The 17,651-nt window shown below is 48.3% G+C and overlaps 1 protein-coding gene across 3 annotated transcripts in view; it reads right to left on the bottom strand.

Moving 5' to 3' along the window:
• The window catches only part of LRP1 (LDL receptor related protein 1), a 326,669-nt gene that overhangs the window by 70,250 nt on the left and 238,768 nt on the right, over nt 1-17,651 (bottom strand). For all 3 annotated transcript variants that reach the window (XM_083486061.1, XM_083486059.1, XM_083486060.1), the window contains 6 exons: nt 14,316-14,450; nt 14,043-14,172; nt 13,102-13,228; nt 11,974-12,125; nt 11,232-11,356; nt 10,703-11,074 (listed from right to left, as the gene is read on the bottom strand). In XM_083486061.1, the coding sequence (XP_083342187.1) occupies nt 10,703-11,074; nt 11,232-11,356; nt 11,974-12,125; nt 13,102-13,228; nt 14,043-14,172; nt 14,316-14,450 (1,041 nt within the window). The remainder of the gene's footprint in view (nt 1-10,702; nt 11,075-11,231; nt 11,357-11,973; nt 12,126-13,101; nt 13,229-14,042; nt 14,173-14,315; nt 14,451-17,651) is intronic.

Here is a 17,651-nt window from a genome sequence, read left to right as displayed (position 1 = left end):
TACGAATATAGAGTTATGCCTTTTGGATTGCAAAATGGCTCCCACGTTTTTCAAGCTTTTATGCATCACGTGTTGGCGGGACTCCTCTACAAGAAGTGCGTCTGCTTTCTGGATGACATCCTGATATTCTCTGACTCGCAGCAAGCACACGACCAGGACGTTCGGGAGGTGCTGAAGAGGCTGCAGCAGCATAGACTGTACGCCAAACTGGAGAAGTGCCAGTTCGACACGACGGAGGTGGATTTCTTGGGTTACAAGCTGTCGGACAAGGGGCTAGCCATGGACAGCGCCAAGGTTCGTGCGGTGTTGGATTGGAAGAGCCCGCGCAACCGGAAAGAGGTCCAGAGGTTTGTCGGATTCGCCAATTTCTATCGCAAGTTCATCAAGGGGTTCGCGATGCAGACGGCAGCTATTACGGACACGCTAAGCTCCAAGAAAAAGAAATTCATCTGGACGGAGCAGGCGGAGCGGTCCTTTCAGACACTCAAGCGTCTCTTCGCGTCGGAAGAGCAACTGCTGCATATCGACCCCAGCAGACCGCTGAGGGTGGAGACAGACGCGTCCGATAGAGCAGTGGGAGCGATACTGCTGCAGAAGGACCCGCAGGGGGTCTGGAGGCCGGGGGCGTTCTACTCCAGAAAGCTCAGCAAGTCGGAGCAGAACTACACCATCTGGGATAGGGAGCTGCTTGCCATTCATGCAGCTTTCAAGGCGTGGAGGCACTTCCTGATCGGCGCCAAGCACACGGTGCAGGTCTGCACGGACCACAAGAATCTGGAGCACTGGCGCACGGCTCGGTTCCTGAACCAGAGGCAGATCCGTTGGGCGGAGTTCTTTGCTGACTTCAATTTCCGAATTGAGTACGTCCCGGGCGACACCAACATCATGGCGGATGCCCTGTCCCGAAAACCGCAGTACCTCGAAGAGGCGACGCCAGCGGCGGCCATGCACATCTTCGCGCCAACAGCGTGGGCGTGCGCTTCAGCCACAGTAGACCTGGATGCGGTGCGAAGGGCGTTGACGGACGACTCATTCGCGCAGGCGAAGATGGCAGAGGTGCACAAGGGCACGGCGAAGGGCGACGAGTTCCAGATACGAGACGGCTTGCTCTTACGTAAAGGGGCCGTCTACGTGCCGGGAGACGAACTTCGCGCCCGGGTACTGCAGCAGCTGCACGACGCACCCACGGCCGGGCACTTTGGCACAGAAAAAACGGTGGAATTGGTCGCAAGAGACTTTTGGTGGCCCAGACTGAGGGGGGAAGTCGCGGACTACGTCGCGAGGTGCGACACCTGCCAGAGGGCCAAGCCGGTGCACAAACCACCGGCGGGACTGCTGGAACCGCTGCAAACGCCGTTTGAACCATGGGAGAGGGTGGCCCTGGACTTTGTCACGGATCTACCCAGCTCGAGAGGCAAGACAGCTGTACTAGTGGTGGTGGACTTGTTCACCAAGATGGCACATTTCATACCGTGTGCGAAGGTGGCCACGGCAGAACAAACAGCCAAATTGTTCATAGATCACGTGTTCAAAGTGCACGGGCTGCCACGGTCTATACTGTCCGACCGCGGACGCCAGTTCATCTCGAATTTCTGGCAAAAGCTGATGGGCTTCCTGAACGTCAAGATCAACCTGACATCGGCAAGGCACCCGCAGACCAACGGGCAAGCGGAGAGGGTCAATGCCATCATGCAGCAGTACCTGAGATGCTATGCCAATCAACAGCCGGCGACGTGGGTGGATTACCTGCCGCTCGCCGAATTCGCCTACAACAACACGAAACACGTATCCACAGGGGTGACGCCGTTCTTCGCCAACAATGGGAGGAATCCCAGAACCTTCCCGGGACTGGACAGAGTGGGGGAAGGGGAACCACAGACGGCGGACGCTTTCGCATCTGAGTTGCAAGAGGTCCACGATCAACTCAGACGGCAGCTGGAGCTGGCGAAGCACGCATACAAGGTCCAAGCTGACAAGCACAGGCGAGTTGGCGAGGAGATCCGAGTGGGAGACTGGGTCTGGTTGGCAGCCCACGCGGTGCCGACCCGATCGTTAGCCAAGAGGAAGCTAGGGCACAAGCAACTCGGTCCATACCGAGTCGAAGCGCAGATCAACCCGGTGGCTTTCCGGCTGGTGCTACCAGAGGGTTCCAGGATGCATCCGGTGTTCCACAGGTCGGTGCTCACTCCCTACAGGGCACCGCACAGGTTCCAGGAACCAGGAACGGCACCGAGTCAGTCTCCGGAGCGGACGGAGGTGGGAAGATTGCCACAGCAGGACCCCATCAACGAAGTCACGGAGATTTTGGACTCCAGATGGGGGGAAGACGGAGTAGAATATCTACTAGCAAGGGAGGGCACCCGGGCCAGTACTAATAGCTGGGTGCCGGACTACGCCTTGGAGGAACCCCTGCTCAAGGATGAGTTTCATGCCCTTTTCCCACACAGACCTATGCCAGCGGGCTTCTTCGACGACTGGTTGTTCACGCCCACGCTTTCCTCCAGCACGTTCCATGGCTTCGACTCGGAAGGGGAACCCGCACCGCGCACACGTTCCCCAGAGGGGTCACCGGAGGGTTCGGCGTCCGACAACTCGTATTGGTGGGACGATCGGCCAGAGGAGCAGTGGCGCCGGAAGTGGCAGGAGACACCAGGTCCAGCGACAGACGCAGAGACGGACATGGACGTTTGCGGGGAGGACCTTGGTTTCGAGCACGGCGGCACCGAGATGGAGGCGGAGGAGACCACTGTTGACGAACGCGGGGAGGAAGACTCGGAGGTCTTCAGTTGGCGGCCAGCAACGGGGAGCGAACTGTATCCGACATTCACTCCCGTGATGACGGAGCACCCACCAACCACCCTTGAAAGCGGGGAGGGGGGAAGGGGGGGCTTCGAGGGGGGATGGATGTCAGGGGTTCAGGAGCAGAGACGCAGAGAAGGGAGGAGACAGAGAGCGAGGGGGAGGAATACGAAGGAAGGATGAGTGGGGATGACGACCCGAGATCACCGAGCCTGTCTAGCGAGTCCGAGGATTCCCAGAAGGGAGCGCCAGCAGCCAGAGCAAGGGGGGAGAGCAGGGGGACACCCCAGGAAGAAGGGTCCAGAGAGGGATCAGAAAGCAGCAGTTGGAGATCGGGACCCACGTTCCCAGCCGGGAGCAGCGGGGAGAAAGGGGACCAGATATCGGGCTCCGGAGACTTTCAGAAGGAGGGAGGGCATGAGTCAGGAGTAGTCACGCCCACCTCGGGGAGCGAGGAAACGATCAAGAGGAAAGTGGAGAGTTGGGCGCGCGCGCCAAGTTCAAATGTAACGGAAGCTGGCGCAGCCAGCAGCCCAGAGAGTGAACCGAGTCCCAAAGCCCGCCGCAAGGAGGCGGAAGGGTCAGGGGGGTCCGCGTCAGAAGAGAGTAGGAAAGGAGAGACCCAGGGGGGCAGGAGGACCCAGAGACGGAAGGAAAGGCGCAGGAGGTGGAGCAAGGCTAGGGTATTAAGCTGGTGCGCTAGAGGCGGAGACTCAGACGGGTCTTCGTCGTTCTGACCTAGAAGAAGTAGGGCTGCACGTTGCAGTTTGGAAATGGAACCTGTAATCCAATAAAGACTCTTTGAAACTGAACGCTGGCTGACTTGGTCCTATGTGAGCTGGGACTGGGCGGCAGCCCTGACAAACGTGAACAAATGCGAGCTGAAACTTCATCACAAGCTCATGGCTGGCATCCCCACATGTGTAACCTTTAAAAAACCTTTTCAACATCTACATGCAGCTGCTACATCAGAGGGTTTGGGCTGGTTGTCCATCAATATGCGGATGATACCCAGCTCTACCTCTCTTTCAAATCAGAACCAGTGAAAGCGGTGAAGGTCCTGTGTGAGTGTCTGGAGGCAGTTGGAGGATGGATGAAGGCTAACAGATTGAGGTTGAATCCTGACAAGACAGAAGTACTGTTTTGGGGGGGACAGGAGGCGGGTGGGTGTGGAGGACTCCCTGGTTCTGAATGGGGTAACTGTGCCCCTGAAGGACCAGGTGCACAGCCTTGGAGTCATTTTGGACTCACAGCTGTCCATAGAGGCGCAGGTCAATTCTGTGTCCAGGGCAGCTGTTTACCAGCTCCACCTGGTACACAGGCTGAGATCCTATCTGCCCACAGACTGTCTCGCCAGAGTGGTGCACGCTCTGGTTATCTCTCGCTTGGACTACTGCAATGTGCTCTATGTAGGGCTACCTTTGAAGGTGACCCGGAAACTACAACTAATCCAGAATGCGGCAGCTAGACTAGTGACTGGGAGCAGCCACTGAGACCACATAACACCGGTCCTGAAAGACCTACATTGGCTCCCAGTACATTTCTAAGCACAATTCAAAGTATTAGTGCTGACCTTTAAAGCCCTAAATGGCCTCAGTTCAGTATACCTGAAGGAGCATCTCCACACCCATTGTTCTGCCCGGACACTGAGGTCCAGCGCCAAGGGCCTTCTGGCGGTTCCCTCACTGCAAGAAGTGAAGCTACAGGGAACCAGGCAGAGGGCCTTCTCGGTAGTGGCGCCCGCCCTGTGGAACGCCCTCCCTTCAGATATCAAGGAGATAAACAACTACCTGACATTTAGAAGACATCTGAAGGCAGCCCTGTTTAGGGAAGCTTTTAATGTTTCACAGACTATTGTATTTTAATATTTTGTTGGAAGCCGCCCAGAGTGGCTGGAGAAACCCAGCCAGATGGGCAGGGTATAAATAATAAATTATTATTATTATTATTATTATTATTATTATTATTATTATTATTGGCACATTTGGATTTCTGACAGATTGCTTAACGATCTAGCTGCTATAAACATAACTTTACTAATTGTCTATATTGATTTAGCCACAGATGCTTTCAACCCAAGGAAACTATTGCAATTAAAGTATCAGCATGGGTTCTTCTGCTGTCTCTCAGCAACGCTTCTTAATTGAGCGCTCCATGATGCATCATAGCAAGGAGAGACTTTTCTCACATTTGCCTTTGGTAATTGAATACAGCCTGGAGGAAACAATGCCTCGATAATCTGAGACTCTGATGCACCAGGTTCAATTCCTTGCTCTGATATGTAAACTCCCTGGGTGATTGTGGCCAATCTGTCATTCTGGAGTGAGTTACTTCCCTGTGCTGTTATGAGTGCCCCTGCCAGTCCAAAAACAAGCCACAGATGCCCCAGCATGAGCCAAGCTTCACCCATGTGCACAACTTTAGCTTTAGCAAAGGCTGCCAGTTCATCATGCCCCTTCAGTTCACGTCTTTGACCAGCAAACTACATGGTAACTCAGTGAATGGAGAGAGGGAGGAGAATATGCACCTTTAGGCGAGAGCCACGGGGCAGAAGAGCCCTCTGTGCCTGAGAGCTTGGATGGCCACCACCACCAGCCATGACACTGCTCAATATAAAGCCACTTCCTATGCTTTGCTCCCCCACCTGTGCAGCCCTGGATCTGCTGCTGCTGCTGCAGGCACTTTGTACATTCTCTGTCATTAAACGTCCCCTGTATTTTTAGGTTTTGCCTCAAACAACGGTCTAGTTTGTGCATCACATTAAACCATAGTTCAAATGAAAATAGTTTAGTCTGAATGATCAGTGGACTGGTGCAAACTCTTGAAAACACAGATCCTTTGTTCCTCCCAGACTCCTGTGTGCTGTCAAGAAACACACCATAGTTCAGGCATTACATGCAAACGATGTGCTTGTGGTTTGCTTCTCTCCCAACAAACCACATGCAAAAGCATTAGCTTCATGGCTTGTTTGGGGAAATAAACCACAAGTCCAGGTTTCAATGACCCAGGAAGCTGACTATGGCTTGTTTATTGGCAGCGCGGCAGCAGCAAGAGCAGAGGCGGAGCAAAGTGCTGATAATTGCGTCAGCATGCAGCTCCATCACATTCAACAATATTTTATTTTAACTTTGGTTTAATGTGATGTTTGAACCATGTCAATATGTGTGATAAACATCCTAAGCTGTTCAGCTGGACTAATGTCCCAGGGCACTTCCAGATATTGGCTGTTTCCACCTTTTGTGGATGAAGAGACCTGCTGCAGCAGCTTTGATGAAGCTGGATCTGTTAACTTCCTCCATGGGAGATCACCTGGGAACCCCCATGTATACAGAAGTGAGTTCTGCTAAACAAAGGTGGAATATGCACATAACAAATGTATAATCTGGGTTTAACTGCTGCCTGCAATACATAAAAGCACCGTTCAAAATGGTATTGATGTAATTTTATTACTGTGAGCCACCCTGCACTCCCTTTCAAGTGGAAGGGTGGGTCATAAATTTGAAATAACCAGCATTATAACTAGTAGACATTGGTGCTCTGTCACTCATTTACTGTAGCATCAGCTTCTGTGTCAATGGCATCTCAGCACTGTAAGGAAAAGGGGACTTAACCTGTATTGGCTCCCTATGTAAACTGAAGGCAAGGCAGGGTGACATTATTCTCAGTTATGAGCATACTTCAGAGTTGACTCAAACCAAGACAGTACCACACAGCAGGTGGCTCCCAAAGACCGCCAATCTCTCGGATATTCCTGACAACTCAGGGGAAGGGAAAACTACCAGCATTCCTTACTCCTACAAAAAATAAAAAGCACAGGAGCTCTTTCTTCCACTGGACTAACCATTCAAAGGAGCAGCAACAAGTAAATGCAGAAGCCACTGGCAATTATCCATCTTGGCATGCCTGTATTTGCACGTCTCAGCCCCCAAAATTAATAAACAGAAGGAAACTAATTTGTTCATCTCCATATGCAATGGCACACCCTGCTGCTATGCCCCAAGCCTGTGTTTGAAAACTGAATGAGGCGCAGGGGGCTCTACTTCCTTTGCCTGCCACTCCAGAAAGGGAGGGGGAGACTCAGAGCTCAGCCACACATATTAGCAGAGCAAACAGTAACATGAGCGGCAATGCCCTGAGCACAGAAAGGTTTGAATCTCATTAAACCCACTGCTGGAATTCTAATTTATATACACCGTTCAAGATGCAAGAGAAGGGAGCAGGCAGGCAGGGATGAAAGATGACATTTGAATGGACTAGGTACTGATTCTTAACATACAGTAACTCTAGCACTGAGAGGTTTTCCACACAAGTGCCTGGAGGACACTTGCTTAATACTGTGTCCAGCATTGTCTGATGACTCTGGAGAAGGAGGACATGAGCAAAAGGATGCCATGCTAGCCAAGAAGATGAGCCGGATCAGTATTAACTCACTAAAGGCAAGTCTGTGAATAGTATTGAGAAAACAGTCAGCAACTGGAGATGCAGTCAAAACTGAACAGAGAGTGAATGGTTGATTTTGCTTTCAACAGGCATTAGGAATGAGCTGCACATATCTTAGTCTTGGCCACTGTTAACAGCTGGTGTACATTAAAACATGGGTGAGGAATACCTAGTAGCTGCGAGAAGACTGTTGGCTTCTGTTACCTCTCAAATCAGCAATTTAACTCAAAACCAAAGTGGGTCAGAGCACTGCCTGCTTCATAACACTCGACAGGAAACAAAAAGACTCCTGTCTTTCTCCTTTCTCTTTAACAATAAGTGGCAGCTAATTTCTTTAAAACTGAAGTACTCCTGCCTCTGAAAGGCAACCTACTTCATCTAGGAACCTCAAAAAGAAAAGAAAGAAAAAAGCATTCCAATAAACATGTATGCATTTAACTGGCTTACTGGCTGATTCTTAACTTAAAAGCCAAACAGTTAATGAGCTAAAGATCCATGATTAATCAATGGTCCTGGCATGAACTAGCCGTGAAGGAACCTCTTTTCTTAAGAACATAAGAATAGCCCTCCTAGGGCAGACCAGGGGCTCCCCTAGCCCAGCATTCCATCCTCTAAGGGCCCACTGAAACGGAAGGCAATATTCATTTCACTTCTAACTGTCCTCCATCCTGAAGCATCCCAGGGTGATTTAACAAAACAGTGAAACCAAATACAAAAGCATAAATAACAACACAATACTTTAAAAGGCTTTAAAACGAATGCTAAAACAATTAAAAACCAGAAATGGGGAGAAATGGAAATTGACAGATTTATCCACCCCTAAAGGGGCAGTGCCATCACCTCTTCCTCTCCTTTGGCATCATTTCCCTCCAGCTCTTGGCTGCTAGCAAAGGGGGTGTGTGGTTCCTCTGTGCTTCCCCTTGCTTAGTGGCCATGATGTAGGTCTTTTCCACCTTGGTTGCTGCTTCAGCCTCTCCCTTGCTAAGAAGCTGCAGCTGCATCCTCTTGTTCCCCACAAACTACAATCTCAGCAGGAGGGCCCCTTCAAGGCAAGCCAAATCTTTCTCCCCACTGCTTCGCAGGCTGGGCCCTTCCATTCTACAGGAAGAGTATTCTGGTCAAAGCTCCAGACAGAAGACCCAGGGAGAACCGATTCTGCATTTTGCAAACCACAGTATAACACTTTAAACATGAGCTTATTTCCTCCACCATTGCAATTCTATTTTAGGCAAAAGACAGCAGGTACCATGTCTTCTGCAGAGACTGGGCCATGGTAGGACAGCCACATTGACCCATGATGCATACCACTGGCCCACGCAGGAGAGCACGAAGTAGCACATCTTACATTCACACAGCCGTACAATTGCTCCCCCGCCCACCTCCAACTCTCAGTGAGATCTAATGTATGAAATGATGCACCTCTCTTCCCCCTTCAAACTCATCAAATGCCCTAAACCAGAATAAGCTCCATATAACGTTTCTTGCTTAGGTTGGCACTAAGCAGCCAGGGTTATGCACTCATGAGCTAGCCTGTATTTCATATATAAATGTTCAAATTGGGTTTTTGTTTTGTGGGACACAATACAGCACTCTAAACATGAGCTGACTTCCCCTCCCAATGTGCTCCCAATGTACTCTGTCTACAGAACAAATTGGTTATCCTCAAATAATTAAGACTAGAAGACTGCAAACATATTATTGCAAAGTGTGAACAGGTGCATTAGGATGCTTAAAGCGCCTCATAGAGCGCTACCTCTGTGATGTGACTCTCTTAACAGCTGTGGGAGGAAATAATAAAAGTTAATCAAGGGAAAGCAAAAAATTAGGGCCAAGAATAGCTCCTCAGAAAGATCCAAGGTATGCTCAGATTTCAGTAACAATTTCTTCTTGCAAAGAAGAATGTAAGCAAGGGGAGCTTGCCAAGTTTTGTTGTAAAGCCACTATGCCTTAGAATGGCAGGGATGTATTAATGACCAGAATCCCAGAAACCCACTGGCCATCTGCTCAAACCTTATTCTGGTACCACTTTAAATATGCGCAATTGCAACACAGAGACTTTTGTCATTCAAATATGAGGATATATATCCCTGCTGGTGTTTCCCATCCTCCTGCATAGCCACTGGGCTTGATTCCAGGTTGCTCCTTCATTCCCCTAAGGACATTGGTGATCGCCAATAGTTTCCTTCCATCCGCAGCCCTGCTTACCATATCCTGCACCAGTGTTCTCTGGCCATGGTAGCTGGGTCTTATGGAAGTTGGGAGTTCAACAGGTTCCCTGCCTCTATACTAAATGTCACCAGGAAGAAGGACGGAGTGAGGGCGCCTCTATGGCTCTTGCGGTGCTCTAGGTTTGCCTAGGCAAGTGCTCTGAAGAAAACTGCTCTTGGCAATCAACTTCCAAATAATTTCCTCCAGGGATGGATCAAGATGATTTAGGGATAAATGACCATTTTATTCACATAAATATTTTTATTTGTCTGCTGTTGCTTCAGTTTTCAGTACACCACTTAGAGATATGTTTAATATATTAAGCTGTATAGAAATTATCTAATATCCATCACCATAAAGCCATGGTACAAAACAGCCAGAAAGTGCTGCCAGGTTTTCCCTACCTTACCTCTTGCTTCAGCCTATGCTCAATCAACTGAGCTCTGCAGCCCTTGCAACAGCTGTCCTTAAGTCTCCAACCTCAGGGATCATTCCTGTTCTCTCACTGAACCATCACATGGACTCTCTCTGTCTCAATCTGGAGGTAGCTTAGTGTGAACACAGGAGTGTGCCAACTCCTTGAAATCAGCTCACAGTCACCTAGATCCTACCTGGTCCTTTTTTACTGCCACACAAGACTAAGCTAAACCAAGGCTTGGCTTAGCAAGCTGTCCAAACCCAGGTTTGTGGTTCTCCTAAACTACCATGAGCCATAAAGCAAGAACAAACCTTGCCTACCAGCAAAAAGGACCGTGAAGAAAAAGTGGCTGTGAGCTCTTCAGGAAGTTGGTGCACTCACACATTCGCATTAAGCCATGTGTGGCACGTGAACCAGGTCACTGTTACAAAGCCTTGCCCTCGGTTTAATGGGAGGATTTACAGATTCCAGAATGACTTCCACCATTGCAGAAGAACTCTGTGACTTCCTGCCCACAGCTAGTTCCACCCAGAAGACTTTGTTCTGAATTCCCATCAATAGTCCTGCCGGACCCTAGAGTTCTGCTGAAGTCTAGACCACAATCAATCCAATCCTCTTGAGTCCATGGCCCAGCCTTGTAATACTGGATCCTCCCACCCAAACAGAAATGTTGTAGTTCTTCAAGTGGCCTCTGCAACAGTCACATGTGCAAAGGATTAGACAGAAGCCATAGCAACCTCTCACTTTGTTTTCTGGAACCCACAAAGGCCAGGCTGCTCTCCTGCAAACATTCCTCAGAGGAAAGAGAAGAGTGGGAAGGGGAACCGGAGTACTCACTCTCAACTATGGTCCTGCGCCCACTGCCATCGTCATTGATTTGCTGGATGTTGCCAAAGTGAATGTCGCTGAAGAAGATGCGGTTGCTGCCCTTGCTGCCATGGTGATAGTCAAAGGCCAAGGCAATGACGTTCTTCATGTGCTCGCCATCTTCAAACGGCTTGATGGGTGCATTGAGGTTGTTCTCATCTGACAAGTGGATACTCTTGAGAATGGTGCGTTCTGAGTATAGCAGGTAGCCATCGTAGTCGCGGCAGCTCACACTGTCTTCAGAGAGCATGCCATGGGCACACGCGCATGTCCGCTGGCCTCCTCCCCGGTACAGGCACAATTGCTCACAACCACCATTATTCAGGGCACACACATTAGTACCTGCAGAAGAGAGGAAACATCCAGTTGCTTTTCAACCTGCTCCTATTAGCATGGATGGCCTAACTAACCATGAGGTGAATTGAATACCCCCACCCCCCTCTACCGCTTGCTGTACTGCCAGCGCTGGGCCTGTAGGCCAGTCTCTCTCTTCACACACCCTTCTGCCTGGCTCTGTTGAAGACCTTGATGTCCTTCAGCTGCACTCCTATTCCTGTGCGCAGAGACACGATATCTGAAGCATTGTCCTTGCTGCCCCTCTTAATGGATCCATTTGCATGAGTCCTAGAAAGAGGCACAGTCATGTGTGTGAGTATGAGATGTACCCACAAAGTATTAGCACAGCTGCCTCATGGCTATGTGCAGAAAGGAAGCATTGACAGGTTATGAAAATGAGACAATAACCTTCAACATATGCACACTCTTAATTATGCAGGTTGTTAGAGTATACCCACCCACCTTGCACCCAAATATTCATGGATTATCCAAACACACACTTTTCTCCCTTGATTAACACATTTACAACTGACTCATGCACAATGCATATATACGTATGTGAATACACACACATATACGGCTCAGCACTGCTTCGGAATTAGGACTATTATTGATATGGCCACTTCAAAAGATTCCAGTATACAACCAGGTTCCAACAAAGGAAACACAGAGCTGTACCCAACCATACCTAGAGTAGACCCATAGGCTTCAGTAACTGAAGTCCACTGATTTCAATGGGCCTTCTCTGAATACAACTTAGTCAGATACAACCCAAATTATCCAGCCATAATGAATGCATTTGCCATCTGAAAGGGAACAGAGCAACGTGGCTGTTGCAAAATCCTTTCAAGCATGACTCTGGACTCTCTCTGCTCCAACAACCTTGGTAGCACTGAGGCACAAACCTGTCACTCCAGTAGACGTAATCCTCAAAGACCGATACTGAGAACATGTCCATGTTATTATGAGGCAGGACCACCTCTCTCTTGTCCCCTGTCTCCAGGTCTATGCGTTCAATCTTGTCTGTCCGGGCATCACACCAATAAAGCTTCCCATCCTAGGGAGAGAGAGGAGGATACATGCCATCCATGTGGGTTACACATCTGACTGGAATGTTTAAGGGTTGTTTGCTAATGTGAATGTGGGACGGTGGGACTCCATGTGGGACATTCATTTTCTACTAGAAATCATCCTAACAGGAGAGTGATGTACAATTATCTCTGAAGGCCCAACCTTAATTAGGATAAGAATGTGTATGCAGCCCATCTGACTGGGCTGCCCCAACCACTCTAGGCAGCTCCCAACAGAATATTAAATACACGATAAAACATCAAAATTAAAATTAAAAAATTAAAGATGTTACAATTGCAGAAGCCTGGATAGCTTAGTTAGTTAGAGCATGGTGCTGATAATGCCAAGGTTGCAGGTGTGATCCCTGTGTGGGACAGCTGCATATTCCTGCATTGCAGGGGCTTGGACTACATGGTCCGCAGGGTCCCTTCCAACTCTACAATTCCATGATTTCCATGAATTGGATCACTCAACCTTTCTTTGTTTCTTTCACCTGTTCGTTTTTACTGGCATGCATCCACTGGGAGCTGCTGTCTGCCTCCAAAGGGGAACTGTGTAACCATAATGCCTGCTGAACTCTCAGGAATCAGAGCTTGGGCTAAGCAGGACTTCCAGCGGACAGGCTTCAGTGCACTACATCCCTCCTCACCTCACCCTATGACCAGCCAACACAGACTAAACCATGCAAAACAAAAGCTTTCCTGATCTGTGCAAGTTTCAGAGAGCTGTCTTCCACAAATTCAGTTATTTTGATGTAGGATATATTTTCTCAAAATGCAGGGAGTCCTGCTTTGTTTTCACTCTGGAGGTGCAAAGATACATGGACCACCCCTGGCATAACTCTGCAGCCTGAGCAAGCCCCCTTGTGCACTTCTGAAACCTGCACTCTTGTTTCAGACACTCTTGTCCCGCTTTTCTTGCCATTCTTCTTCTCTCTTGTGAACCTCAGCCCCGAGACATACCTCATAGTCAATTGAAATCCCATTGGGCCAGCTGATGCTGGTGTTGATTAGGACCACACGCTGTGTCCCATCCAGCCAGGAGCGTTCAATACGAGGGTACTGGCCCCACTCTGTCCAAAAGAGATACCTGGAGGAGAGGAGAGAAGCGTATCACATCTTCAGCCAAGCAACTTAGGTCCAGTTCACAGCTGCATGTTGTTATTACCCTATTTGTATTGTTATTCAAAAATACCCTACCCTTCCTCAGAATTCAAACCAAGGTACAGTGTCTTCTCTCACCCCCACCATTTGGCCCCACAACAACTCTGTGAGGAAAATTAGGCCAACAGATAGATTGTCTTGGATCTGGGTCTCTTTGGTTCTAGTTCCACACTCAACCATTATTCTTCAACAGCTTTCCACATTCATCATGATGGCTAGTGCTGTATGAGTGGGCGGCAACAGATCATATACAAGAAACGGAATGTCCTTCTCACCTCACCTCAGATGCAAGGTTTTCCAGCAGAGACCCAGCAGACTTGCCTTTCCCAAACTCCAGCCCTTAACACCAAGGGTGGGGAAGCTGCAGTGCTCCAGGTGTCCCTGGACTCCAACTCCCACCCTCCCTGCCCACTGGCCACACTGGCTGGAGCTGAGGGAACCCATGAGCCCATCAACATCTGGAGAAACCAGATTCCTCACCCTTGCCTTAGCCTCTATTAACTCTCACAGAGAAATGGATTCTGAGCCTATTCTTATCGTGAGCATTTGCCGTGTGCTCAAACCGACTACTTGGGAAAGGGCTGTAGCACAGAGCAGAAGGTCCTTGGTTTAATCCCCAACATCCCCAGGGAGGGACCCTTGCCTGAAACCCTGGAGAGCCACTGCCAGGCAGTTTTGACCAAGATGGACCAGTGGTCTGAGTCATATAAGTCAGCTTCCTCACCACAACCAATCCTTACCCTTTCTCAGGGTGCACAGTGATGGCACGCGGCTTGTCCAGCCCCTGTGAGATCACCACATAGCGGAATGAACCATTGAGCCGGGCCACCTCAATGACATCAAAGCCTTGGTCGGTCCAGTAGATGTTTCCTGAAGAGAAAGAGGTGATTATTCAACCCGTTGTTCCTGCTCCAGACACTGCAGGAGGCTGGTATTCCCCTCCGCACCCCACCCAGCACTTCCTCATCCCTGTCTCTGATTGATGCTTTGATGTTAACTGCACACTGCCTTACCTGCGATCCAATCCACAGCAATGCCCTCCACCCGGCCAATGCCATTGGTCACCACATCTTCTCGCCATGTCTGGTCCCGCTTGGCCCGACTGATAGTGCTCAGGCCCATGTCCACCCAATAGATGGTGTCATTCTCTGAAGGGAGAAAGGAAGCGTGTTTTGGAAGTCAGGGGGAGAGGTTCAAGAGTGATGATATGCAAATCTGTGAGAATTATCCCTCTACAGCAACACACAGCATCCACCATGGTTCTAAGGCTCCCAGTTTCCCCAACCTCAGTTATCTGGTCCCCAAAAGCCCACTCCTTGGCAACAAGATCTAGTGCATTCAAAGCCGTGAGAGCAGAATAAATAGGTTTACTGAGCTCCTGTAGCTCTACTGGCCAGGCAGAACCACAAGTGAAGGCAGCTAAGGGGAAACGGTGGAGAATCCCAGTTTTCAGAGGGTTAAGACAGGATAACTCTAGTTTTAAATCAACAGTACATTTGTAGGGAAAATATGCTGTGGGTTCAGCCTGGATGGAAAGTAAGATCTAGACTCCAACTGTCAGCTAAACAGGACCTTTCTTTAGGTGCCAATGCAACACAATACCAGCAAGCAGTTGTGGGGTGGCACACCAAATATGAAAAAGCACAGGGCAATAAGTAATTTCTAAAATGTGTAAAATGTTATTAGAATGGGAAACAAAAGATGAACTGGTAAAATCAGCAATGATAGACTGGGCAAGGGATATAGGTCACAATATTGAAATGTCAGCATGGGAGAAATTATGGATTACAGATACGACATTTGCAGCACATAATACATTAAAGGAGAACTATATGAAAATGATGTATATTATTTGACTATGTAGAATTGGCAAAGATGACAGGAAAAAATAGGAACCAGACAGACCAAAAGTTCAACAAAGAATGGGATATATACAGATTATATTTAAAAGGACATTGTTCCCATATGAAATCTTTGACATGCTTTGATTAACTTCTGCAGTGTCATATGCTACAAAGGTTATAGATAATTTATGATAAGTTAAATGTCATATAATATGCAGTCAACAAGGAAACGAAGGACCCACCCTGAGGAAGATGGAAGTCTTAACCTATGAAAGAACTTTTATATGTAATATTTTCTTTGTATTTGATGTGTTTCGTATTTTCTTTTTTCTTTTTGTGGTGAATGGATGCAATATTTAAAAATCAATAAAGATTAAACTGGAAAGACAAAAAAGGAAAAAGAAAAAAAAGAAAATGATGTATAGATGGTATTTAACTCCTAGTAAACTGGCTAAGATGTATAAAACCGAATTAGATACGTGCTGGAAATGTAAGGAAGAGGGGGGTTACCTTTTACCATATGTGGTGGTCATGTAAGATAGCGAAAGCTTTTTGGGAAATGATTTATAATGAACTGGGGGGGGGGGAATGATGAAGGTATCTTTTACAATGGTGCCTCTCAAGACGAAAAGAATCTGTTCCGTGAGTCTCTTCGTCTTGCGTTTTTTCGTCTTGCGTAGCAAGCCCATTAGCGGCTTAGCACTATTAGCGGCTTAGCGGATCAACTGTTAAGCGGCTTAGGGGATCAGCTGTTAAGCGGCTTAGGGGATCAGCTGTTAAGCGGCTTAGCGGATCAGCTGTTAAGCGGCTTAGCGGATCAGCTGTTAAGCGGCTTGGCGGATCAGCTGTTAAGCGGCTTGGCGGATCAGCTGTTAAGCGGCTTGGCGGATCAGCTGTTAAGCGGCTTGGCGGATCAGCTGTTAAGCGTCTTAGCGTCTTAGGGTCAGCTGATAAGCGGCTTAGCGGCTTGGGAAAAGGGGGGGGAACCCCGCAGGAACTCGCAAGACATTTTCGTCTTGCGAAGCAAGCCCATAGGGAAAATCGTCTTGCGAAGCACCTCCAAAACGGAAAACCCTTTTGTCTAGAGGGTTTTCCGTCTTGCGAGGCATTCGTCTTGCGGGGCACCACTGTATAAAAAGACCAGAAGCTTTTCTTTTGGGAATAATAGGTCAAGAGGTACCAAAAGATCAGGGGGGAAAAGTTTATGTATGCAATGACAACTGCCAGGAAGATTTATGTGCAGAAATGAAGAGAAGAAACAGTTCCAACCCACAAGAACTGGCCGATAAACTGATGGAGGATGCGGAGAAGGTTAAACTCACAGGAGGAATAAGGAACCAGGAAGAAAAAAAATTGTAACAAAGACTGAGGAAAATTTATTTACAATCTGAAAAGTTATTGTAAGCAACTTAAAATATTAGCAGGTTTACTGTAAAATGAGCAGCAAATTAAACTTAAGGAAATTTTAGAGATAATAAATAATTAAGGAATTATTGTGGATATGCAGTAGTAGAGATAAAATAGAAGGAACTACAGATGGAGGAAAAGTTGATTTGATGCTATTTTTGGTTTTGTTAACTTGTATGTTTTGTTGTAAAATGGAAAATGATAAATAAATTTATTTATTTTTAATGAAAAAGCACAGGACATCTGTGTCCATACATGTCCTTCTACTGGTTTAATCACAACGCACAAGACTTTTCTTATTTTCCCCTCCTTGCTTTGTCCTCAACAGTTATAGCAATAGCTCCTGCCTACATGTTGTTCCATCCTTCTCTCATGGTTCCCACAACCTTTTCCTTGTCAGGGGAGGGGGGGATTTAACCTCACCCCACGACCGGCTACATTTCTGCTCAGAATTGTATGCCCTCTCAATTTCAGTGTGGCTGCCAACAGTCATGGTTTTGAGATTGTCTTGGATTTGGGTCAACCCCTTAAATATATAAATATATGTAGGAAATTGGATTGATAGAGGATTGCGTTTTGGGTTTGGGGACCAAAGTGGAGACAAGCTGCCCCCATTTTCTGGCCCCTGCAGAGCTCTGGCTTCCTCATGCTGGGTTTCTTGCATTATCTCTTTCCAAACATGAGGCTATGGAGTGTATTGTACCGAGAAACCTCTATGTGCTCCTCCTCCGCATGTTGCTAGACTCCAACTCCAATCAGCCAACCAAGCCAATGGTCAGGAATGATGAGAACTGGAGTCCCAACAACATCAGGATGGCACCACATTGGCTAAGGAAAAAGAAAGAGGGCAAGGGAATCAAATCGACTCCAAGCCAAAGGCCAGGCGGAACAACTCTGTCTTACAGGCCCTGCGGAAAGAAATCAGATCCTGCAGGGCCCTGGTCTCATGAGGCAGAGCGTTCCACCAGGCTGGAGCCAGTGTTGAAAAAACCCTGGCTCTGGTTGAGGCTAATCTGACTTCCTTAGGGCCCAGGACCTCTAGGGTGTTGCTATTTATGGACCTTAAGGACCTCTGTGGGGCAGACCGGGAGATCACAC

The sequence above is a fragment of the Podarcis liolepis genome, assembly GCF_965112155.1.
Source record: "Podarcis liolepis genome assembly, chromosome: 2".
Lineage (NCBI taxonomy): Eukaryota > Metazoa > Chordata > Lepidosauria > Squamata > Lacertidae > Podarcis > Podarcis liolepis.
Note: the sequence above shows the minus strand (reverse complement) of the source record. Positions and strands in the feature narration are given on the sequence as shown.